This window comes from Oreochromis aureus, linkage group 19, assembly GCF_013358895.1.
Source record: "Oreochromis aureus strain Israel breed Guangdong linkage group 19, ZZ_aureus, whole genome shotgun sequence".
Classification (NCBI taxonomy): Eukaryota; Metazoa; Chordata; class Actinopteri; order Cichliformes; family Cichlidae; genus Oreochromis; species Oreochromis aureus.
In genome coordinates this window covers 14,648,007-14,673,088 of record NC_052960.1, presented here as the reverse complement: position 1 = coordinate 14,673,088, position 25,082 = coordinate 14,648,007, and the positions used below count along the sequence as shown (strand labels likewise).

Sequence of the window (25,082 nt, the reverse complement as noted above, 5' to 3'; positions counted from 1 at the left end):
TATTTTCAGCGTGATGGCTTTTGACATGTGCTACAAACTGTAAAGTATAACAAAGCCCAATGACATAATGTTTGGGGACATCCAATTCCCTTTTTAGAAAAATGATGTTTGAAGGAACATTTTATTTAAAATATCCTTGTTTTGTTTTGGGGGGATATTTTTGGTTTGTTGGTCTCCTTAAATTTATAGCAGATTGCAGATTTGAATTTATTTTCCAATGTCTGTTTTCTGTTCTTAATTTAACTGCCGTGTGCTCGACTGTTGCCTGGAAACTTGAGGCAAAGGTCTTGTAGGTGAAAGATAGTTATTTAAAAGTGTCAGTTTCTTTAAGCTGTGAGCTGCAGCGTTATTAGATGTGAGATCTGCAAAAAAAAAAAAGTATTCCACCAAATCTCACTGAAAGTCATGGTGTACTATTTGCAGCTGTTGTTTTTTTTTCTCCATATTTTGAGGCGGGGGAAGCTTCTAGAGAAAAAATAAAAACTAAGAAAACTTGATTTAGTTGCTGTAGATGCCATGCAATAGTGTGTATTCAACTGTGGAAATCACAAAGCATTTTTGTCTGTTACCGAGTCTTTTTTTTTTTTTTTTTGAGGGTGATGAAATAGCTTTTAAATATAAGAAATATTTATGATGTACCTATTTTTTAAAGAAATAAATAAGCAACACAGAACTTCACGTAATTATTTAATTCCTGACTGATGAAGGTGGTGTTAAGACACAGTGTCAGATAAGATTTTTACACCTCCTGCCTGCGCAGACCTGCTGTTACTAGTGAGTGAGCACAATGGATGTCATCTGGCCCTCTGCTGACAGGCTGGCCTTGCCGTTTCTGGCAGTGGCTACTAGCTGGCCAGTTGACTGTCCCCAGACACATCTCCTGTCCTTCAGCACTATCATTTTACAAAGACTCAGTTGCCTGAAATCCATACTTCCACTCTTTGATGACAACATGAAAATGATTGCAGAGAAAAATACACCTATTATCAAGCCAGTTCTGTGTTGGCTGTCAGGACTGTGTTGAGATCAGAGATTGCTGTTGCATATAAAGGGTATGTGTTCTTTCATTCTTTAGGTCTTACTCTTACTCCAGCATATGCTGCCTTGAACATCACTTTTCAATGATCGATATAGATATTTTGTTTGTGTTTTGCCTCACAGTTTTGTATTTCACATTTGGTTTCACAATAGTGTTCATTTTTTCCTCTTGCGGCACTCTTTATAGTGTGAATCTGTATGCTCTAGTCACTCTCTCACTCAAAAGTGTTCTTTGTTATATTCTCACCAAAGCAGGTCTGTTATCTCATTTTGACAGGTCTCCTCTGTTCTTGCCTTTATGTCATGTTCCTGTGCTGCAAGCATCAACCACATAAATAATGAATATAGAAGAGAGTTAGACAGTTTTTGCCATGTTGTCTTCACATCTTTCTGTCAGAAAGCGAAAAATAAGACAAACTGTCTTATGTTGAAAAATAACCTCAAGACGAAAAAAACCCAGCAATCAATAAGTTGCCTTGATAATCATGATGCTGAGAAATATAGTTGTTCGCAAACCAGTAAAGTTTAGTTTAGTGTAGTTTAGTTTGTTATCGTTTGGAGGTGAGGCTTATTTCCACAAATATAAAGTCCAGTGCAGTAAACATGGTTTCATGTGTGTATAGGCACTGCTGCCCACCAGGCGTTGGTTCAATACAGTGCTGGATGACTCTCATTTGGTGGTCAGATGTCACCTCTCCAGCCTCACAAAAAGAGAGAAGGAGGGGCATCTCTTCTGTCAGGTACAAAAAAAGCAAATATACATTAAAACTTGTCAATGACAATATTCATGTTCACAAAGAATTAATTGTTATTTCCTCATCTTTCTAGTTGCTGGACATGCTGAAGTTCTACACTGGTTTTGAAATCAATGATCAGACAGGAAATGCACTGACTCAGAAAGAGATGACCACTTTGCACTATGACAGAATCACCTCACTGCAGGTAAGAATTCTATAAAATGATTTTCAGATATATGATTTCATTTGCATAAACTATATGGATAAAAGTACTGGGCCAGCTACACAGGAGCTGTAGGTGTAATGCTTTGAAGCTTCCAGCACACAGTGCTGATGTTAATGCCAGTGGTGGTTTAGAGCTGTTGAGTTATTGAGTCTATTGGCGTACTTTTATGCACCTCAGCACTCTGCAACCCCGCTCTGTAACTTCATGTGGACTGCTGCTTCATGGCTAAGTTACTGTGTTTCCTAAATGCTTCCCGATTGCAGTAATACTACTTACAGTTGAATATCGAATTTTAAGGAGGGAAAAAACTTGTTGCAGTGGCATTATAGTATTACATTCAAATGGATGCACGGTTAGGTGCTTGAGTTATACACCTGTGGTAATGGGACTGAAAAAAATGAATTCCATGTAATGTAATGGAATAGTTTGATTTTCCAGCGTGCCTCACAAGCAACTTTAGTTTTATTTGTTGCAGAAAGCAACAAATATACCAGCGTATCAGATCTTTTTTTTTTCATAGTTGTAATAAGAAATTGACTCTTTCCTCATTTGATGCTGAATGTGAATATAATGACTGTGAATAAATAAGAATGAATGTAAAGTATTCAGGACTGTTGATTTTTTTAATATAGCTTTACGAATCACATTTTGAGTAACTGTCTCAAGAAACTATTTCATGGAAAAAAATAGTTATGTATTATAATGGTGATGTGTATCTAGACATCAGTCTCTCATAGCACTGTTTTTTGGCATCTGTCTTGCAGAAGGCAGCCTTTGCTCATTTCCCAGAGTTGCACGACTTTGCTTTATCCAGTGTCGCATCAGTAGACACCCGAGAATCCTTGACCAAACACTTTGGGCATCTCAGGTAATTAAAAACGGTTAAAACAAGTAAGTAGCATGTTGTAAAGGATGTGACGGGAGGATATGCATCATAACTGCTAAATTAGCTAGCAATGGAGCATCGCTTTAGCTGGCATGATTGCTAATGTGTAAATATTTTGCATGTTTATTAGAGGCTTTCTGTGTTCATCATTCTGCCTCTTTAAGTATCTTTTGACCTCAAAAGCTCAAATTCTCAGCGTATAGGTCCAAAAGAATCAGCTCCTAGCGTATTGCTACCATGTTCAGAGGTTCTCCTGAACACCACAAAGTACAAGTTACAATTGAAACAAAGAAGGAAAAAAATTAATAATAATGAGCAATATAGTAGGATTTTTGCTTACACAACAATCCCACCAGCTGAGGCCAATGCCCATGATTATCTTGCTCCTGTGTTGTAATATAGCAGCTCCACCATTGCTGTCTGACTTCCTGCTAAATGGCAGCTAGTGAACCCTTGAACAGGCAGCTGGTACCAGCCGGAGAGAGAGGCACGCCTCATTAATCTAATCGATTTGCAGTGGCTTGAGAATAAACTCTTGGAACAGCTGTGTTTGTCAGATCATATTAGCTTGCCAAAGAGCCGAAAAGCACCCTCACTTTGATGAACTGGCCTGTGTGTGTGTTTTCACTTGTTCACATGTATGTGAAAGTGAAAAGAAACTGATTCATTAGTAATTTGTAATTATTTCAAGATTTTATGTTTCTTGAAGTTGATATTTTCAAATCACTGACCGGAACCTTTGTGTTTGGCTCGGCTTTATTCTAATTCACCAAGTGATTACTATTTTGTTTTTATTGTACGGAAGTTCCTTATTTGTGACAGTTGTTTAAACAACTCAAATTTGTCTTAGCTGGCAATGTCTCCATATACATATTTCTTTCCACTTCAGTGGTGGATTATAAAACCTTAAACCCCACATTAAATTTCTTTGAATCAGGCAAAGCGATATGAGGCGAGCTGAGCTGAATCAGGTAAAGACTTAGCTGAACCATTTTGTGCATTTCTAGGAGCAGGAGCTCTGCTCCTTTTTCCATAGAATTAAGGTTTTGAATATAGCAGGACGGCATTGTTCACTGCTCCACAACTGTCACCAAAGCAGCTCCTGGGTTACTCCAAATATACGATCAGATTTAACGAGGCACTTTTCATCCAAACAACTCCTGCTAATGCCAGTTTATTCCAGCTGTACTACCCATGGGCTAAGCTCCCAGTCACCTGCCGCTCTGAATTTATCCACTAAGTCCCCAAAACACACAAAAGCTAGCTAGCTCACACTTATACAGACCCATACTATTACATATATATGCAAACACAAATAAACACTTTTTTCAGGTATGTGACAACAGGTGAAGTGCCATTTATGGCCAAAAATGAACTGAATGATATTGAATTCAAACAGAAAAGAATCCTAATTGTGACAAATGTTAACCTTCACTACAGAACATATTAAAATAAGGAGTGTGATTGGTGCTCTGGATTATAGTCACTGTGGAGATGTTTGTACAGATGTTTAGATCTTTTTATCTGTTTTTTTTGCCTCTGGGACAGCTGTGACCACTTGCATTATGGTTTTAAGTAGTTCAACCATTAGGACAACCTATCCCTGTGAATGTAATATCTCCAGGAAATTTGATGGAAATTCTTGAAATTAGTAGTTATTGGTCAAAAGTCAAGGTCACACAACACATTTTTGGCAGAAACATGAGAATTCTTAGGTTTGGTTTCCCAAAACCAAACACAGAACTTAGGTGTCAGTTCTCGCCTGATTGCACCATCCTCATTTCTTGTAGTGAGTTGTTGTGCTGCTGTTATTTTGTTGCTAAGGGAAGGAATGTCCACATGATCCATGGCAGGACATCCAGCGGGCCACCAAACTGCATCACTGGCAGAATTGCCACCCCACTGCTCGAGCGTGGCATCACAAGTAGCAAAATGCATGCACATACACGGCTACAGTTGGTCAGTCCACGTGTGGCTGCCCAGGCCTGTCAAAGTGTGTCCCTCCAGACCTTGTCCCTTGTTGGGCACCAGACCCTGTCTGTGTCACAGTGTGTCAGCCTGATTAAAATAGGTCTGTATGCAGAGAGCCACACCTCAGCCTTCCGAAGCGGAGATGGGCTTTGATTTTCATAATCCTTCTCATCAGTGCAGCTCGACCCCTCAACATACACGCTGACAGAGCAGGAATGCAGTGTCAAAGCAAACAGAAGCACTTTGTGCCACAGTGCTAATAAGCACTAATAAGACTTTGATGAGGCTCCTATTCTAACACGTTTACAATGTTACCATTTAGTGGACTGAAAACCATCCATGATTGCCAAAAAATAAATAAATACTAATTTGGAATTGTCAGACCACAGGACAGTTTTCCACTTCACCTCATTTTGAAAAAGTCTGTTCTACTGTAACAAAAGGTGGCAACATTTCTTAGTCTTGTTTATATTAGATTTTTCTCTGCATCATAGACTTTGCAGTTTCTGCACATTTACTCATGCAGTTAATGACACTGACAATTGTTGTAGGAGCAATACCCAAGCGCATGGAGGGATTCCACTGCAGAATGGTGTCTTATTTTATGTAATGCAAGATCATGGCATTTCAGTATTGTGCAAGGTAGATTATAAAATCACTAATTTCTTTGCAGCTGTATATTAATAAACACAATTAATTGTTGAGGATTTTCCCCAACACTGTTGCACCTCTCCCCATCTTCTGAAATACTATCTTTGTACTTCTTTGAATAAAACAGGGATTTGTGTAGATTGTATATAGATGAAGAATATAGATGTTGGACAAATAATAGTAAGAATGTATTCTTAATTGAGAAATCCTATGGTTGGTATTCTTATAATCTTTATCACTTGAGTCTTTACCGAACATTAGACAGGATTTAGTTAATATTTACTTATTGTCATACCTGCTCTAGACAGAAGTGTTGCTTCTTTTTCTGATGTTTTTTCTTTCTCTGTAGTCCCAATATGCTCCACAAGGTGGCCTCTTATTTGTGCCTGCTGCCTGAACTGCCTGAAGGGCAAGACACCACTATTGAGAAAGAGGTTCTGCTTGAGTTGCTGGTAAGTGCACTGTTGGGTTTATTGGGTTATGTATGTGAGCATATCAGTGTTTTTTTTTGTTTCATTTTGTTTGTTTTTATGACATGTTTCTTGAAATTTAAAAAATGAAATATTAAAATATTTATTCCAGGATTTGGCAATGATTAATGCCCGAGACCTTAAATTAACCCTTTAAATAAACCTATACATCAGGCATTGGTTACATGGCAACTGAGAATATAAAAGATGTATCACTGGTGTTTATAAACAGTTATTTTACAAAACATTCACTGGTCATTTGACGATACCGTATACTAGGATTGGATTTTACATTTTAAAGTAATTAATCTCATGACCTTCAAATACATATGGTATTCCAGTTTGACTGCACTGTCTCTTGTGAATTTGCCTTCTAATCCAATAAATGCTTCATGTGGGCATTTCTGTAACATAGGGTAAATTGTAGGCAGGACTAATATGATGGAGAGTCATTTGTTTATTTCCTTTCATGGAATCTCTGAAGAAGCCTAAGCTTTGATTTTGCTCTGTAGTCACGCTTTGCTTGCTCTCCTAATTTTCTCTTTCAAAACCTCTCCTGGAATCTGGGGGACCCTTGTTTGTCTAGTCTCTCCAACTTACACACTTACCTATTCATTGCAGACCTCTTCATCAAAGTGGTTATTTCTAAGCTGTCCTTATGCACAGTTGCTGTGTCTTATTTATCTGAATAAGTTATTGCATGAGACTCTTTGAGGGCTTTCATTTGTGCGTGCATGAGGTTACGCCCTAAAACCAACATCCTTGCACAGATAGATTCAAAAACAAGTGGTTGCAGGACTGTAAGCTATAGCAAAACAGTCATAACACACAGCATATAGGATGAACCAGTTATAAGGATAGCAGATACTGATGACAGCATTTTTTACAGTTTATTATTTATCCTCCCTTTATGTCAAGGAAACAAATAAATCATTAGTATAAGTAACTGTTTTAAATTGTTTCAGCTCTGCATCACATCTTCAGACATCTACTCAGTGCAAAATGTTTCTGACACATCAGATAAACATCAGACATCTGTAAACATTGTGTTATTTGCATGGCCAAGCAGTTCATGTAGGTGTAGGTGGCACAGTACTCTTTTTCCATATAGTGTAGATAAATGAGGCACAGAGAATCAAGAGTTGAACAGAAAAAACATATTTAATTTGAAAAATGAAACTGTCTAAAGGAGGAAGTAAGAATCCTAAACATTGGGCCAAAAGGGCAGTGTAGCATTTGTTTATTGACATCTTCTCTCCAAACATGTTCTCAGTGTCATTTTTCTCTCTTGCTGTTTGCCATCCACATACAGGTGTCTCGTCATGAGCGCAGAATCTCTCAGATTGAGCAACTTAACCAGATGCCCCTTTATCCAACGGAGAAGATAATCTGGGATGAGAACATTGTGCCAACAGAGTATTACTCAGGAGAAGGTGTGTATTATAAATGAATGTGTGAATTGTTACTGAGTTGGCATGTCTGTGCATGTATCTATGTGAGTTGACATGAAATAGAATACATGCTACTGTATCTGTCTAATCTGTGCCTCATATTTGCATATACTAAATATCTACCCACATTTTTGTTATATTCGGTTTTATATGCAGTGTTATAACACAAGGTCTCACAGATGTTTACATCTGAACATGCAGACATCAGTTATTATTTTTGTTCCGTCTTTTCAGGTTGTCTGGCTCTACCAAAGCTTAATCTCCAGTTCCTGACACTCCACGACTACCTGTTGAGGAACTTTAACCTCTTTCGTCTGGAGTCCACCTATGAGATCAGACAGGACATAGAAGATGTGATTTGGCGCATGAAACCATGGTGAGATGTCATCATTTTTGTTGGCAGCACAGAGCACTTAATCTGCAGTGCCTTTTTGTTTTCTTGGTTAAAATATGCAAACATCACTGAAAAAAAAATAGAAAGACATAGTTTGAAGTAGGAATGATGTTTCTTTTAATGCAAAAATAAAGCATTAAATAATCTATAGCATACTTTGTGTTTTTAGGTTAATTAATGAAGAATTGCATCCTCTGTCTACCTCTCACGTGGTGGCGCAGCACATTGACAATAATTTATGGCATTTGGTTCACCACATTTTAAAACCCATTGCTTAACATAATAAGTGCTCCCATTATGTCAAGTGATGTAGCAACTTGCTTGTTGTTCCTGCAGAAGTAAATAAGTAAGCAGTAGTGCCATGTGTTGCCCTAAATCCAGCTGATTTCCATTCTTGACAACAGCCCACAGCACTTGTCTTAAGTTCTTGTTGTGTTTGTCTTTCTAACAGGCAGTCAGAGTATGGTGGAGTGGTGTTTGGAGGGTGGGCGAGGATGGCTCAGCCTATCACCTCGTTTTCCATAGTTGAGGTTGCCAAGCCCAACATCGGAGAGAGCTGGCCTGCTCGTGTTCGCGCAGATGTGACTATCAACCTCAATGTACAAGACCATATCAAGCATGAGTGGGAAGGTAAAAGTAGCAGACCATTATAAAGTCAAACAAACTGATTATGAAATTGACTCTATTTCAATGGATTAACTACACATTCCATATTACCTTGCTATACTTTTAGTTTTCCTGTTTTTTTCCCCTCTGTACAGTTCTACAGGGGTTTATAATCACCATAAAGTCTTCCCGTACTGCTGTTTTCTATCCTATCAGGCTCATGACCCTTTTTTCTGCCTTTACCACAGAGCCTTTGTTTTATTTCCTGGTCATTTTTCTTGCTATCTCTCAGTGTGGTTGATGAGGCAGCTATAGATAATGTCAACAGGAGCTTGACAGTCGTGATTCACAGGAACATAAAACACACACCGAGGCCTCTGACTGGCTGTTTGCTATAGCTTTCCGGAAAAAGATGCCAGCTCAATGTATGCCAGTGCATTTGGATTGATTACTAGCGAAAATGAATGCTAAAGGGGAAAAAAAGTAATCGCTATATTTCTAAAAATGTGATTATCTGCTGGATTTAATAATATATTTTTATCTCACAAACTGACAACCTTGTTCTCTCCACAGCTACTTTTACAGTTTTATTTATATTTTGTATTTCAGTAAATGTTAGATATTACATCCATTCTTTATTTCCAGTAGCTCTTTCCCTAGAGCTGCAGGTTTTAATGATCAGGCAAATGTTGACAGGGTGGTTCATCTTCTTCCCCCACCATACTACATTCTCCCATCTTTTATCTCTAAGTCATTTCCTTTCCTCTTTTTGCTACAAGACTAACACCCATAAACCTTCCCCCCCCCCCCGCAGGTCTGCGGAAACATGATGTTTGCTTTCTGATCACGGTACGCCCCATGCTGCTCTACGGCACACGTTTTGACCGGCGTCAGTCATTTGTGGATCAGACTGGCCTTGTGTATGTGAGAGGCTGTGAGGTGCAGGGTATGCTGGATGACAAGGGGCGTGTCATTGAGGAAGGTAGGCTCATATGCGTTTGTGCCTGTATACGTAGGCTCACACACATAGCAGTGACACCTGACATCCATCCACCTATCAGATCTGTACACAGTCAGCCCTAGCAGCTAATCCTCAGGACAGGGTCAGACTGGTGTTGTCATGGTGACTGTCACTGTGAAACCTGGCCTTTTTCACCTTAAGACTTCATTAACCTGTGGTCAACAATGACACCTGAGAGCTGCTGGCTCTCCTCTTTGTTCTACTTATTGGATTTAACTGAAGGGCTTGCTCTGGTTTGCTTTATCTATAAGAGGGCACTTAATGTACTTGTCCAGCAGAATTAAGTAATGTGGTACATAAGCTACACTCACCTTAGATGAAAGTATTGCCAACAGCAGCAGATTGTGAAATAAAAAAAAAAAAAAACATTTCTGCAACAGTCCTTAAAGTAATCTTGGTTGGTTCAGTTTTTGGTTGCAAGTGTGGGAGTCAGGACATGTGTACATGTGTTGAAACATCCTTCCCTTATTCTTTCATGAAGTTTTAAATATGCAGAGGGGAAGGGCTTTAGAAATAGACATGCTGGGGAACATGTCCTGCCAATGGTGGCTTGTTTAAACTTTCAGCTTCCCAACAGGGATAAGTGGTACTTTGGCTTGCTGTGTGGAGGGGAGATGTCACATAAATCACTGGGCATTTGGTGAACGTGCGGGGGGAGACACGTCAACGTGTGCATTTTGGGACACTCGTAACTAACTGACATACCATTTTATAAAACTGCTCAAGTGTGGAACATTTATATGAGCTACGATGGTTTAAATGTATTTTTAATGACTTGAACAATGTATGTCCCTTTAAATTAAGTATTGAGTTAATCCCACCTTTTAATACCTGACAACTTAATACAAAGGCATAAATATCTGTTATAACAGCTGAGACACCTTACTCCAGCTCCCTACATTGTTACTGAATAGTGTGGAGGGTGTAGCTTCCACTCTTAAGCTATCACCACACTCATTTTGGTAAGGTGGATTTTATTGATCCCCACATAACTGTGCACATTTGCACATGGGAACACATGTCAGAAATGAAGTGGATTGATTTCTGCTCTGTGCCCTGCAGCTCCACACAGATTCTATTTAGAAATCTGTGATAGCTGCACACTGCACCACACAGGCCCCCTAATGGGAATAGGCCTAAAGCCCATGGCCAGTCAATCAAGTGTCTCCATGTAATTCCTCTTCCTGAGGAGGCATTGAAAGTCTTAGCTCTTTTTAAAGGGTTTTATTTTTTAATTTGAGAATATTTGAGTTTAATTACTTTGACTTAGTCAGAGTGACTCACTTAACATTGATCTTTATTCTTTTTCTCTGTCTGTAGTTTTACTTTTCTAACCTATGTTTAGGATTAGGATAAGACTTTCTAACAATGTTTCTAAAAATGCTGTACTGTTTCTAATTTTTTAAGTTTTTTTTTTTCATTATTTCATTGATATAATAAATAATCCTTGGTTCTTTGGTTTAGGTCCCGAACCAAAGCCTAAGCTGCGTGGAGATGTCAGAACATTTCGTGTATGGCTTGACCCAAACCAGTACCAGCAGGACATGACCAGCAGTATTCAGAGTAACACCGAAGACCCATATGAGACTTTCAACATCATCATGAGGCGCAAACCTAAGGAAAACAATTTCAAGGTTTGGATTGCTTTAGCTTCAGACCTTGAGTTCTGCTTCTGTCAACATCGCCTTGAGTGATGTATCACTGTCTTTAGTGTTCTAGCTCTGAGATTGGTGACTCTGAGGTGTTTTCAGTGATCCCTCTAACTCTCTTCCAAGGCTTTTCTTGTAGCAGTAAACTCGCAGTGTTTCAAAATGTTGTGATGCTTTCTGTGAACAATCTTGATTGGGGTACACAGTCAGTGTAACATGTAGTGGTTCTTAGAAAGTTAACAAAATGCAAACCTCAAGTTTTGATTTCAAGACCTATTACACAGATTTCACATCATGGAATTTAGGTCATGATAAAATCAAACATGTAGCTTGGCGTCATTAGATTGTTAACTGGCATGAAGAAAACACTTATCATCCCCCCCCCCATCTCTTTCTTTAACAGCTTTTCATTAGAGCGTTGTCAGATCTGCTATTTCTAATTCTGCACATCAGTTTCTGTCTTTCACAGCCACAGCAATTACAGATGTTTTTGAAGTGTGCTTTTTTTCTGAATTTGAAAAGCGCAGCAGCTAACGGATATTCAGGCAACATCTCCATCTTTGAAGCATGACAGACATAAAAGTAAACATGCTTCCCCGTTTGATGCACAAAGTATTAGACAGTTTGCAGCTCATTAAAATATAATTGACAGACTTATAAATTATCTGCTGTCCCATCAGTCTGCCACAAAGCTATTCTTACCCAGCTAAACTGTGTTTTTGTGTCTGTTTTGTGCTCAGTGTCATCTGTAACATGTTTCTCTCTCTCTGTTTCAGGCTGTGCTAGAGACCATCAGACATCTGATGAACACAGAATGTGTCGTCCCAGACTGGCTTCATGACATCATCTTAGGTTACGGTGACCCGGGCAGCGCACATTATTCAAAAATGCCCAATCAGATCTCAACGTTGGACTTCAACGACACCTTTTTGTCATTGGACCACTTGCGTTCATGTTTCCCTGGTAACACCATAAAGGTCACTGAGGAGAACCCTGAACTTCAGGTTCCCCCATTCAGGTGAATTTTAAAAGAAAAATGTTTTGTTTGATCAATCTTAATCAGAATCTGTTTGCGTAACCATATTTATATAATTGTTTATATATTGCTAAATATTTTATAATACATCATATTTATTCTTCTTATTTTCTCTTTTGCTGTACCAGAATCACATTTCCCACCTCAAACACAGCAGACAAAGGAAAGAAAAGAAAGGCTGATGAAGAAGTGGAAAACAAAGAGGAAGACAAGACCTTGATTGTCGAACCTTATGTTACCCCCAATCGTGGGCCATATCCCTACAATCAGCCCAAACGGTGAGAGATCAATACTCGAACCTTTCCTTTTATCATTTAATAAGATTTAGTGTCAAGTAATTGTACAGTGCGCTGATTTGTTTCTGTAATGCAATTACACCTTCGACTCACATTGTATAGTACACTAATATATTTTTGAGTTCCAAGCCTATTTATTTTTTATAATCTTATGCATATTAAGTCCTTAACCTGTTATTCAAAAACTTTATGTCAATATAAGAAGTGTAGAGGTGCAAATCTCTAAGCTATGTGCATCGTAGGTACCCTACACTGAGCTACTAATCCATTCTGATTTATTTGTCTACGATCGTTTCCATGGTATCTGATGTGTTTAGGATGTAATATTGTGGTGCTGTTTTGGTTGTTGTTATGCCCACATTTATAGATAGAAATGAATGGTGAATAGAAGGGGCTTTAATATTCCTGTACTAATTACAACACCCCAAAATAATTGTGCTACATGAAAAGTTGAGATTCATCCTGTGCTTCCTGAGCATTTTCAGTTTGCACTTTGATATTCAAATCTTGATAGCAACAGCATGTCTGTGGGGAGGCCCTGACTTAGCAATCTTACAGTGTGGTCTCCAAATGCATCTCAACACTTGCAGCACAAAGCATCTCTTAGAAAAACAAATGAAGTCATTTGAATACAAATGGGTTTATGCTTCCAAGGGTATTCAGTATCAAATTACTTGATTCATAAATTTCAAGCATGTACGTGTCTTACAGGAACACAATTCCATTCACTTCTACTCAAATTGAAGCCATTCGAGCCGGGATGCAGCCAGGTCTAACAATGGTAAGAATCCAGTGTTTGATTTTAGTTTTAAGATTGTGTGGACGCTATCTATTTAAAATGATATTTTCTTATTATGTATTTGACAAAAAAAACCCAACTAACTCATCTCTGTCTTGTATACTTATGGAAAACATCAAATTTCACTAAAATTCCCTGTGTACTTTTGAGGAGTACACATTGACTATACCAGTGAAATAGTTAAAATAGGATTAAAGCCACCAGTTGACATGCACAACCACAAAAATTTCACCCCAACCTGCTATTTTTATGTCAAAAGTTGTTTAACACACTGTTGTGACAAGAGTGCTGTTCTGTTGTGGTGACTGGAAACTGGCAGTGTGATCAGAGTTATTTATTGCACAGCTAGCTGAGGTAAATATGGCAAGAAGGCTATCACCAGAGCCATAAAACAACTCTGTATGCATGCCTTCATCTGCCACTCACTTCACCCCTTCTAACCTTCCTTCTTGGCATATGTCACAGTCATTAGCAGCCATAACAAGCACACACTACCTCCTGGTCTGCCTAGCTTTCATGTAGAGAAACGAAGGAGCTGATTACGCACTGATTTATGCATGAATGTGTAATTGTGCTTGCTAATTTTAGCAGAGATTACTCACCTGAGAGACCCACACTAAGACCAACCTGTTTCATGAATATTAATTTAGTAAATTTAATGTGCTGTTCCCCCCCAGGTAAGTAAATTTGGAGCTTATTATCATGATAACTTGTATACAAGGAGAGGCTTGAAAATATTTATGCCTCCTATGTTCCTCCTACAACTTTCTTGTTTGTTTCAGTAGCTATGTTCCCTACCCTTATGTGGATACCACTGGCTTAGGTCTACCTTTGTAATCTACAGAAATGTTTCCTTTGCAACCTAACTTCCAACTTCTTAGTTTTTTTATGTACTACTGTTAAAATGCTTAATTTATTCTGACATAATCCCATTTTTACTTCCTTCCTCCAGGTTGTGGGACCACCAGGTACTGGAAAGACCGATGTTGCCGTTCAGATCATCTCAAACCTGTATCACAACTTCCCTGAGCAGAGGACCCTCATAGTCACACATTCAAATCAGGTCAACACTCCCCTCCATATATACACACACAGCATCTCCACATGCAAGTCTGATCTCTGAAAAGTTTCTATAACACATTGATCAACTAAATGTAAAGTTGTCAAGAGAATTTAAAGCTTGTTCTCAGAACTGCCCATTACTCAGGCAAGAGTCATATTCTAACCATGGAGGAGAAATTAAAATCTAAGCTCCCTTGTGCCTTGGTCTTTTCCCCTCAGTATTTAATCATAAAGTAATCTTCAGCTGCTTTAAACTAAGGGGAAGCATGCCAGAAGGAACCTTAAACACCAGAAGTATAGTTTGATGATAATTATTTTCCTGTATAAGACTCTGCACACCCTCCCAAATTATTTTACTGACTTAACTTAAGTATATTACATACAAATGAAAGATTTTTTTTCATTCCACATCAGGCTTTGAACCAACTCTTTGAAAAGATCATGGCTCTAGACATCGACGAGCGCCACCTTCTGCGTCTGGGCCATGGAGAGGAAGAGCTGGAGACTGAGAAAGACTTCAGCAGGTGAGGAAAGCAGATAACAGGTGGAAGATGACACACACAGATGGGTACAGCTAACCAAACAGTACTGCATATGTGAAAACTGAGACACGATTTCCCACAAGTGATGGTGCATTCAAGAAATATTCAGAATTACTGTGTATCTAAATTGCAGAGGCAACTCATCCATTTATGCCATCTCCCACATACACAGTAGGTCTGAGTCAATACACTGACAGGGCTGCTACACTCTCATATGTCAGGCTTTGGACCTGGTTTATTTTCACTAGGCATTGTTGGACTCTCAGTCCTTTCCACCAGCCTAAGGGATCTGTCTCAGCAGCCATACACAAGCAGTACATGCCCAAGTAACCCATTCATAGCTATTCTGGACCACAACAGTTGATTGGTTGGTTCTGCCCCAGTTTTTAAAATAAATTTTAATAAGATAGCAGCAGGCCATGTAGAGAGAGTTATGTGGATTTACCACTGTTTGAAGCATTTGTATGTTTCCCTTAATATTACAGGATATTTACTTTGTGATAAAAAGCACCTGGTGATGACATGTTGTGAGCTGGCACTATGGAAGTCAAATTTAATTAAATAGGCGAAGATCCCCAAAATTGGGGGAATGAATTAATAATGAATTATCAAAAATGTAATTAATTCATAAATGAATCAAAATACCCAAAACTTAGGAACGTTTATTTTGTTCAGATCAGGAAGAAACCCTTTTTAAATCAGTGGTGATTGACTTTATCTGAGTATAATCAAATACATGCAGCACCCAGGCTCAACACTAGCTATAAATGCAAAAATGGAGGCAGGACACAGAACACACCTCAGATAAGACTCACTGGTCCTCATAAGGAAGTCCCAGTGTCTCCCAACTGTCTTATATATGCTTGTTCTTAGTATGTCTAATGCCTTTAAGGATAGTGACTCAGTACTATTGGGACATAGTAAGATAGGATGAAAAAGTAGGTGGGGGTCACTGTACTCATGGCACACTTCAGAAAACCAGAGTATCACAAAATACTCAAAATTGTACAGTTTTACATAATCACTAATGTATTTAACACTTTAATAAATGAACCAGCCGGAAACTTTTTTCCCACCGCTGGCAGCGCTCTCCTGCCACCTCCTGAATATAAATAGCTCAGTGTCACTGAATATTAATACATTTTTATGCTGTTACTATTTAAAGTGTTCTTATACCCTACAATGTTAATTACCATCTCATCCATCCATGGCACTGAGCAAATTGCACCCTATAGCTCTCAGTTTTCCTTAAGGAGCGAGGGAGGAGTTACGCATGCCTCTCATTTGCTGTACCCTTTGTATGACTGCTGCCTACTGGGAGTGCATGGTTGTAGTATGAATGATGATTTATGGAAACTGGGCATCCGCACATGAAGGCAGTCTCATGCATTCTTAAATTATGCAGCAACACAGACATAAAAGAAAGAGCTCTAGCTAGCAGCAGTCGACATGTTCCCGCTTGCCCGGTTGCCTCACAACAACATGCAGACTCCACACTTCTTCCACCCCACTGACACCAGAATGAGGAGAGAGCCAGAGAGTTTTAATTAACACTGTACATGAGATTAAAAAAAAATGGACGGCAGTGCTTTTCTGAGTGCTTAACAAAGGGGGAAGCTACAGCCTTAATTAACAACGCCTCCATGCATTTCATGAACAATTTTGTGCCATTTTAATGAGTTTTAGAAGGGGGATCTTGGTGATAGCTTAAGGAAGCCCTTGTTTAGTTTTGGATGGGTTTACATTTGCATCCCAGGTTGTCAAGATCATTTTATGACTCCAATTTAGGGCAGAAAATGAAATACACCATTCTCATTCAGATGTTTTACACGTATCAGAGTTTACGAAAAAAACTAAGACAGACTTGTAGATTAATGTACACTGCACATGCACTATACCTTTGTATCTATTTTAGGCTTTTGGTGAATGTATTACAGGTGTGTCATCCTAAGAGGCAAGGTCACTTCTCACTTTTATTTAATTTTACTCAGGCAGAGCAGTGTGATCGTCTTTGAGTCATCTGCTGACCGAGAATCTTTGGAGAGGGTCTAAAAATAGTGTTCACCTCTAGTATTACCCGGTAACCCCTCCTTCTTCCTGTCTGTTGTCTCACTGCCATCTGATGACATTTTTCAGCAGTGTTGTTTAGCTGCATAATGAGATGCATGTTATAACGTAGAAAAGGAAGTATGTCCCCAGGTGACCATAACCAGAGAGCCAATATTCTGCACAGTCAAGTCAGTAATCACAAGACCCTGTCTCACATGTTTGCCATAAGTTGCAGTCTGAGGTTTTCTTATTGCTCAATTGCACGTTTAACTACGTGCTGCTATGAGTCATGCATGCAGGTCACGAGACATGCTGGTTTAGGTCATGACCATTGTTGGATTTATTACTCATTTCCTGTTTACTTTATGTAGAAAGCAATTTGTTACAAATTACTTTTCTGTTTCTCCTGGAGATTGGAGGATATGGATTTTTAAATGCCTGTTAAAAATACACCCTCAAACCTTACACATACATAAAACCCAATCAGGATGATATAAATAAGATTTATTATTTAAGTTTTACTACAAAACCAGCAGTTAAGTTGAAAGCCAGCGCTAACAGAAAAATATGGATGAGCAAACAGATGTTCCTCTGCTATGTACAACAGTTTTACTCATCTCTAATTCTGTTATGTGGTGCAAATTAATTTTCGGCCATTGAACGTTAGTGTAACTCCAACTGAGGAAGTTGTTCTAGGCATGCAGATTTTTCACCTTTAGCTAGTCGGCTCACTTAGACAATCAAATTTTAATTATGCATTAATTAATCAAACATACCCTAATTATCATGCCATGTTTTTTTCTGGGTTTATATAGGAAGTGTGATTTCGATTAAATATCACTCTTGTGTCATGTTGTGATAGCTTGTTATAGCTGTCTGATCGTTCCAACTGCCTCCTTATTTTTACAGGGGTTAACTGTTTAGATTGTTGACTAACACTCCTGTGCTCTCCTCAGATATGGAAGGGTAAACTACGTCCTGGCAAGAAGACTGGAGCTTCTCCGAGAGGTGGGAAGGTTACAGGAGAGCTTGGATGTCCCAGGAGATGTTTCTTATACCTGTGAGACTGCTGGACATTTCTACCTCTACCAGGTAAGACTGTGAATAGCTGCAATCTAAATTAGCAAGTATAGGCAATTTTCCACTGCAGACATCTGTGTTTATCCTCCAGTGTCAGAAACACCTGTAGCAACTCGGGGTAGGAAAAAAAAGACCTGATACTTTTCACTGCCCCAATAAATTGGTGTCTGGCATTGATAAACTTGCAACAAATGGTAATTTTTAAAAGACAGTAATCAGTGAGAAAAAGGATGGAAGACTCAAAACATCAGCATCAACATCCTAAAAATTTACTGTGCAGATAGAAAGCCCATTTCAGTTTTCTCAATTGCTTTATTGTTTTGATATCACACACACACAGTTATGGATATGACTTGTGTTGTTTTGGTGCACTCAGAAGTTGAAGTCAAGGGCAAAGCTGTCACAGGATTATTATATAACCTCATGACCACACAGCATTGGAAACAGAAGGGCCTGGTTTTTGAGGCGTTGCTGTAAATGTTGCCATGCCATGTCTGTTCTTGCAGTGAAAAGGCAGTACATGTGTTTCTGTGATACAGAAAAAAACTCACGTGTGATGTTGGATGTACTTGTAACTCTGAACTTTTATTCATTTTGTGTGTGGCTTAAATAAGGGAAAAAAAATGACTTCCATATCCATCCTTCTATTAAGCATTAAACACCATTTGTGTAGAGATTTAGAAATTGATTTTCAGATGGAGTTAAAGGAGATATTTTGCAGAAATAATTAGAATGGATTTCTGTAATGACCATCCTCCTCCTCAGACAGTTGATGAATGAAATGCAGACATTATTGAAGTTTCCATTCCCCCGGCACTCTGCTCTTTCTGTCAAGAATATAAATATTTAGAAATGCTCTTAATGCTTTCTGTTTATTCCTGTCACCTCATCATTACTGTCCCCTCAGGCTGCAGGAGAATTTCCACTGCTAGCAATTACCTATTACAATTTCCCCAGTTTCAATAAAACAGTTCCAAAAATAAACATTTGTGACACAGAAGTTCAAGGTTTCACCTTCAGTGAGGGCTAAATTAATGTTGTGTAAAAATATTCTTGTTTACCCCTCTAATTAAAGACTGTAATTGAATCTCAGTCGTTCAGGTAAAATCTATTTTGTAGGCATCCGGAACAATAGTGTTACTGTTCAAACATTTTCAGACCCAACTGTATAGTTCTTTGTCTTTTGAAGATGTTGTCAGGAGGTTGTTGGTGTAGTGATAACTTGACCGTGAGCATACTTCCTTGATTATTCATGTGAATGTGAGTGATTGTTGATAACAGTGACTTTGTACATATCATTAAGGTTTCCATGGTAGTCCTAATAATCTGTGCAGACAGATACTTAACATGCAATTAAGCTCAGTCCTCTAGCAGACTCGTTAATGCTATCCTTAATGTTGTTTTTTTTTTTTTTCACAGGGGTATTTATAGAAATAAGCTACCCTGCTGCTTGGTTTTGGTTATTAGATACTCAGCAGGAGCACCTCTGCAAGAGTGAGCCTATCGCTTCTCATTTGTTCATTTTTGCTTGTTTATTTATTTTTCTATAGTCTGAATTTAAGCTTGGCAGAGCCATTTAAGATTGGCAGAGGTACACTACTCCTTCTGCTGTCCAAAAACAAATGTTGTATGAGAACATACAAACATCGCTCATGTGAGAAAATACCCCTGGTCATTTTCTGAATGTCGTGGCTAAGTGAAGCTACTTTTTGAAACCCTTAATTAGTAATCGCCCAAATAAAATGCTGCAGACTCTTAAGAGTTTATTGGTGTGAACAGGTGTGATTTTTCTCTCAGCATAATCTCAGCACCACCTGTCATGCATAACAGCCCACTTTAAAGCAGTTATGGCTTGCCAGAAAAGACTGACTCTATTGAAGGTGCAACTCAAACTCGCATATCACATAGATGTCTGATTCTCGGGTGTATACTAAATATCACTACTGGGACTCTTTGAGAGGGTGTTCAGTGACTGTTGTCTCTTCCCACAACAGGTGATATCCCGCTGGGAAGAGTACATGAGCAAAGTAAAACCAAAACAGGGCAAGAACGTGGAGGTGGAGGCTGTTGCTGCACATTTTCCTTTCCACAAATACTTTTCCAATGCACCCCAGCCTGTGTTCAAAGGTCGGTCATATGAGGAGGACATGGACATCGCAGAGGGCTGCTATCGCCACATCAAGAAAATATTTACCCAGCTGGAGGTAAGAAGGTCACAGGGCCAGCATCTCCAAGTAGCATGTAAACTGGTTACTTGAGTTTAAAAAAAAAAAAAAAAAAGCCAATGTAAATTTATTCATAGAGAGTTCATCATTAAATCTAAAACCAATGTTTAAATATAAATTGAAATTAGCAATAAATATATACCCCTTTTCACTCAAACCCACATATAAGCTTTACCTGCTGTATTTGATTATTTTCATACCAGCTGTCTTTCCAGGTATTGCACATTCTGTCTTGCACAAGTAACTGCCTACCTGCCCCCCACATTAACAGACTGTTGTCAGCTAATAGTGACTATCCACAGTCGTGGATGTGTTTATTCTGAGGTTGAAATTTCGCCTTGTATGTTATGCCTGTAGATATGCTTGCTCATGGCTCTGTGTTTTTCTCTGTCACTCTTTTTCACACCCCTTCACGCTCTCAAACACAGCTGAAAGTCTGTTATTATTCCTTCTGAGCCCATCAAACTGTTTCTGTAGGGATAACAAAAACATTTCAGATTTATGGGAACACCAAGGTGGTCTCCGAAAAGCAATAAAAAGTTATTGGCTAGAGGTAATGTCCCAACATGTGTTGTGACCTTGATTTATCTGGCTGGCCTCTGTATCACTGCATCACAGCACCTCCTCCCTCCTCCCTGAGCCTCACCCATGCTGCAGTGTAATCTGTACACCCATTAAGAAGTATTGCTCTGTGTGGTGCAGGGTAGCAGAAGCAACATTGTGCTGAATATGCTTATCTGTCTACCTTTTCAAATGTAAAAGCAGTTTTGAATAAGCTGTCAAAGGAATATCCTAAGAATGTATTGCTAGGCAAACAGAAAGAGAGGGGGAGACACAGTGTGCCTCCTGCGTTCATGTATAGACATCTGCTGTTTACTCCTCTGCAATTCCACCATTTCATTCCACTTTTTAACTTATTTTTGGTTCCCTTTTCCTAGTTTTTTCAACTTCTATGAATTCTAACCGTCTTAATATCACTCCTCAACTCATTTGCTGCCATGGGGTTTAAAAATAGACTTCATCAATATTACATGTTTTGATTAGTTTAATATTAATGCTAAAATAGTAACACATTAAATATTTATACCATGGTGCTGTCCGAGTCTTCTTTCCTCCATCCCTACCCTCCAGAGCTAGTGTACCAACCTGAAAATAGCTTGCCTGTTTACCCATACTCCTCTTCTGTGCATCCCCCCGCAGCTTTCTGTAGTGTCATCATATCACCACCCTGAAATGAAGTGATTTGTTTTTTGGGTTAAAAAAAATCCCCTAAATTTTCCTTTACAGTGTAACCCATGTAAGAAAATCTCTGCTAGAGTGCTCCTCAGGCTGCAGCTACTGAAAAACAAAATACACCCCGCATACTTCACAGGAGAGCCCTGCGGCTGGCTAGTCTCTGTCACTGCATCATGGGAAAAGAGGACACTCACTTCTAATGAGAGAAGAAAGCAGAGGGATTATGTTAATTATACATTTCATTAAAAAGTGGAGTACTGTAAGTTTCCAGTCATTTAGATGTCCATCATGACTTTGTTGAAGTTTAGAATTGTGGTTCATCTTCCGGGTGTCACTTTGAATTAGCCACTTCAGCAAAGAAAAGTAGAGTCAGTTGGAGAAATTCAAACGCTTGGACGAAAGATAAGCCACTCGGTGTATCGTGATGTGTGCTGACTGGATTTCTGAATATTGAAATGTGCTTTTTTAAATTTAAGATTTTATTACGTTACAAGAGATTTTTATATTATCCATCATCTGTCATACTAATTGTTCATTAAAGTCATCCCTCACACTAGTATGAAAAAAAAAAAAAAAACTAAAAAATGACTCAATACAGAATAAATGTTAGCAATTTTAATTCATCGTGATGATATTTTACGTTTTTTGTTCCCTATCAATCTGGTTTTATAACATAGCTCTGTGACGTCATTCCCGAGTATCACTTTTCTTCTATCCTAAAAGGAATTCAGGGCCTTTGAGCTGCTGAGAAGTGGACTGGATCGCTCCAAATATCTGCTAGTGAAAGAAGCCAAAATCATTGCCATGACCTGCACACACGCTGCACTCAAACGTCACGACCTAGTGGAGCTGGGATTTAAGGTAGACTTTTGTCATTTTAAGAATACATTTCCAATAATCTGGTTGTATTTTGTTTGGATGCAGTTTATGTATTGAAATTACATCAAGCTGTTCCTTTCTTTATCAGTATGACAACATCCTGATGGAAGAAGCTGCACAGATTCTGGAAATTGAGACTTTCATCCCTCTATTGCTACAGGTAACCGAAATGCTAACTTGTAATTATTAAGCTTGAACGTTTTGACTGTTAATCTTGACTGAAAAATTATTCTCACAAATCTGCCAGGATTTGTCATTGTCACTGGTTTGTGTAGTTTAATCTTTACATCAGTACCCTTTTCAAATTGACTTTTTCCCATTAAGATTTTCCTAATGGGCTCCATAAAAATGGTCTTGGTCTCTGGTAGCTATGACTAACATTCTGTGTTGTAATTTCTGTTTACGGACGAGATCATTAGGCACACCAGCCTATCCAGCAACCTTGCCAGAACTCCTCATTATCTCTCCTCTGTGCCAGTCAGAGCCTTTTGCCAGGATCATTGTCCTCCCCTTCCCTTTTACTACCAGCTATTCAAACACAACCAGTGATCACACTTTAAAACAGTCTTAGACAATGGGTGGAATATTAGATCTTTGTGAGGTCCAGCTCCAAATAACATCACTGCATTTGACAGTATGACACATTATATGTTTGTTAGAGAAAGCATGTCAGATGTTGATTTTGATTTTAAAACGTAAACCTAAATTAACCATTGCACCTTCACTGATCATTATATATTGTCACAGTATCTCTATTTTTTTTTTTTTTTTACTGCTTGTTCATCTTATGTTCCTCTATCTGCAGAACCCAGAGGATGGCTACAGCAGGCTAAAGCGTTGGATCATGATTGGCGACCACCACCAGTTGCCCCCAGTCATCAAGAACATGGCTTTCCAGAAGTACTCCAACATGGAGCAGTCTCTCTTCACCCGATTTGTGCGCCTAGGGGTGCCTACAATAGATTTGGATGCACAGGGCCGTGCACGTGCAAGGTGGGTCACCAAGCAAAATACAATCTCAGTACCCAGGGGGGCTCACAGGGATAAAAAAACGTAATGTTTAAATGTAATTTGGAAGAAGTTCCTTAAACATAATTGAATAGTAATTTAATAGTAATTATTCTTTCTATATACCTTTATGCTTTACAGTGCTTTATTTTATGGATGCAAGTCAGTGGTCTTACCCTTGATTCTTAAAAACTCAAACTTATTAACTTATTGCCTCAGAATGTTCAAGTTTGCATTAAACCCGAGCAGCTAAATCTAGGTAAGGCAGTCTAAGCAATGACCATTAGACCTCTTACTGTTGTTGCTAAAAAAAAAAACAAAAAACAACTTTCAGACTGGCCACAACGACGGCGAAATGCCCAAATCATTAGCAAACCGTGAAATATTAATCAGTTCAGTTAAGTATATTTAGTTATTGAGCCTTTGTCAAAAGAAATGTTTTTGCTTGGTAATGGAGAAAACATTTGTGTAGTAATGCCGGGCGAGCAGGATGATCAGGCAGACTCTGTTTAAACAGCCGGAGTTGGGAAATGATACCTTTACTGGATTTACTGAGAAGAGCCCATCTGTTCTCTGACTGCAGAGCATAGCAACATAATCAGAATAACACCTGTTATCATGGTAACATACACAAAAATGGCAACACAAATGAAGATCAAATGCCTGAAATCTGGCGTTTTGTGCATCAGTTGTCTAAACATAGTATGAAGCAAGAAGGAAAAAAAAAAAATCTGCTTGTTCTCTTTTGACATGAGAAAAAAGTCCAGTCCAGATATTTGGGATGTTAGTTCACAGGACATAGCTCAGCCCAAGATGTGCTGCATTGTTTAAATAACTGAGCGAGGTTATTTCTAACCCCCAGAAATTGAATTGGAATGGAGAAATTGCAACATTTTTCTTTATTTACTGTAAAATTGGTCTTGCATTTCAGTTTTAGTTGCATTAAACGCAATAAATATATCTGCCTTGCCTTAAGCTGTGGGAACCCTGATTGTGCTGATTGATTAAAATTTCCAGTGGTCCTGTCAGGGAAACTGTATTACAGTAACACAGATGTGACCTAATGCGTGTCTGTGTTGCTATCTCACAGCCTGTGCAATTTGTACAACTGGCGCTACAAACACCTGGGGAACCTGCCTCACGTTCAGCAACTTCCCGAGTTTCAGGTGCCCAACCCCGGCCTGACGTTTGATTTCCAGCTAATTAATGTGGAAGACTTCAATGGGGTGGGGGAATCTGAGCCCAACCCTTACTTTTATCAGGTTAGTAGATCACATGAATGAATGCACTTGATGTAATCCTTGCACATCCTTGTATGACATTTGTCGAACATAAGTAAAAATGTAAAAACAACCAAGTATGTTTAATTATTGGAAAAAAAGGGGAAATAGCCCCATGCGATAACATTGTAATGTGATTCTAGAAGTAAAATGTTTATTTTTAACTCAAATAGTATACTGCCTACAGTATGAGCTACTTCAATTGAAATAACTAAATACTCCAAACAGAACACCATTAGTATTTTGTGTATATATGTAGCCCAGGTACAGAAATTGTTTGAATAGCTGAAATGGTTCATGTTACACAAGCTGTGGAACTACCCTCCGTTACAAGGAAACACATTCACACTTCCAGCAAGAAACAGAAGCATATTTTCTCTAGCCTCCATTTCCTCTAAATTGGTTGTTGTACAGCAGTTCATTCATTTTTAAATTTCACTGGTTCAGCTACCAGTCCATATAATATATTCATCACTCTGCTTAGTGTGCA

At 38.7% G+C, this 25,082-nt stretch overlaps 1 protein-coding gene across 2 annotated transcripts in view; it reads left to right on the top strand.

Annotated features, from left to right (window-relative positions):
• aqr (aquarius intron-binding spliceosomal factor) overlaps nucleotides 1–25,082 on the top strand; it is a 46,425-nt gene that overhangs the window by 6,929 nt on the left and 14,414 nt on the right. For both annotated transcript variants that reach the window (XM_039603335.1, XM_031747167.2), the window contains exons 12-31: nucleotides 1,662–1,778; nucleotides 1,867–1,980; nucleotides 2,766–2,869; nucleotides 5,859–5,961; nucleotides 7,292–7,412; nucleotides 7,665–7,806; nucleotides 8,276–8,454; nucleotides 9,245–9,412; nucleotides 10,916–11,085; nucleotides 11,877–12,118; nucleotides 12,265–12,414; nucleotides 13,144–13,213; nucleotides 14,184–14,294; nucleotides 14,708–14,817; nucleotides 17,841–17,976; nucleotides 19,959–20,168; nucleotides 22,149–22,286; nucleotides 22,393–22,464; nucleotides 23,110–23,297; nucleotides 24,403–24,574. In XM_039603335.1, the coding sequence (XP_039459269.1) occupies nucleotides 1,662–1,778; nucleotides 1,867–1,980; nucleotides 2,766–2,869; nucleotides 5,859–5,961; nucleotides 7,292–7,412; nucleotides 7,665–7,806; nucleotides 8,276–8,454; nucleotides 9,245–9,412; nucleotides 10,916–11,085; nucleotides 11,877–12,118; nucleotides 12,265–12,414; nucleotides 13,144–13,213; nucleotides 14,184–14,294; nucleotides 14,708–14,817; nucleotides 17,841–17,976; nucleotides 19,959–20,168; nucleotides 22,149–22,286; nucleotides 22,393–22,464; nucleotides 23,110–23,297; nucleotides 24,403–24,574 (2,817 nt within the window). The remainder of the gene's footprint in view (nucleotides 1–1,661; nucleotides 1,779–1,866; nucleotides 1,981–2,765; nucleotides 2,870–5,858; nucleotides 5,962–7,291; nucleotides 7,413–7,664; nucleotides 7,807–8,275; nucleotides 8,455–9,244; nucleotides 9,413–10,915; nucleotides 11,086–11,876; nucleotides 12,119–12,264; nucleotides 12,415–13,143; nucleotides 13,214–14,183; nucleotides 14,295–14,707; nucleotides 14,818–17,840; nucleotides 17,977–19,958; nucleotides 20,169–22,148; nucleotides 22,287–22,392; nucleotides 22,465–23,109; nucleotides 23,298–24,402; nucleotides 24,575–25,082) is intronic.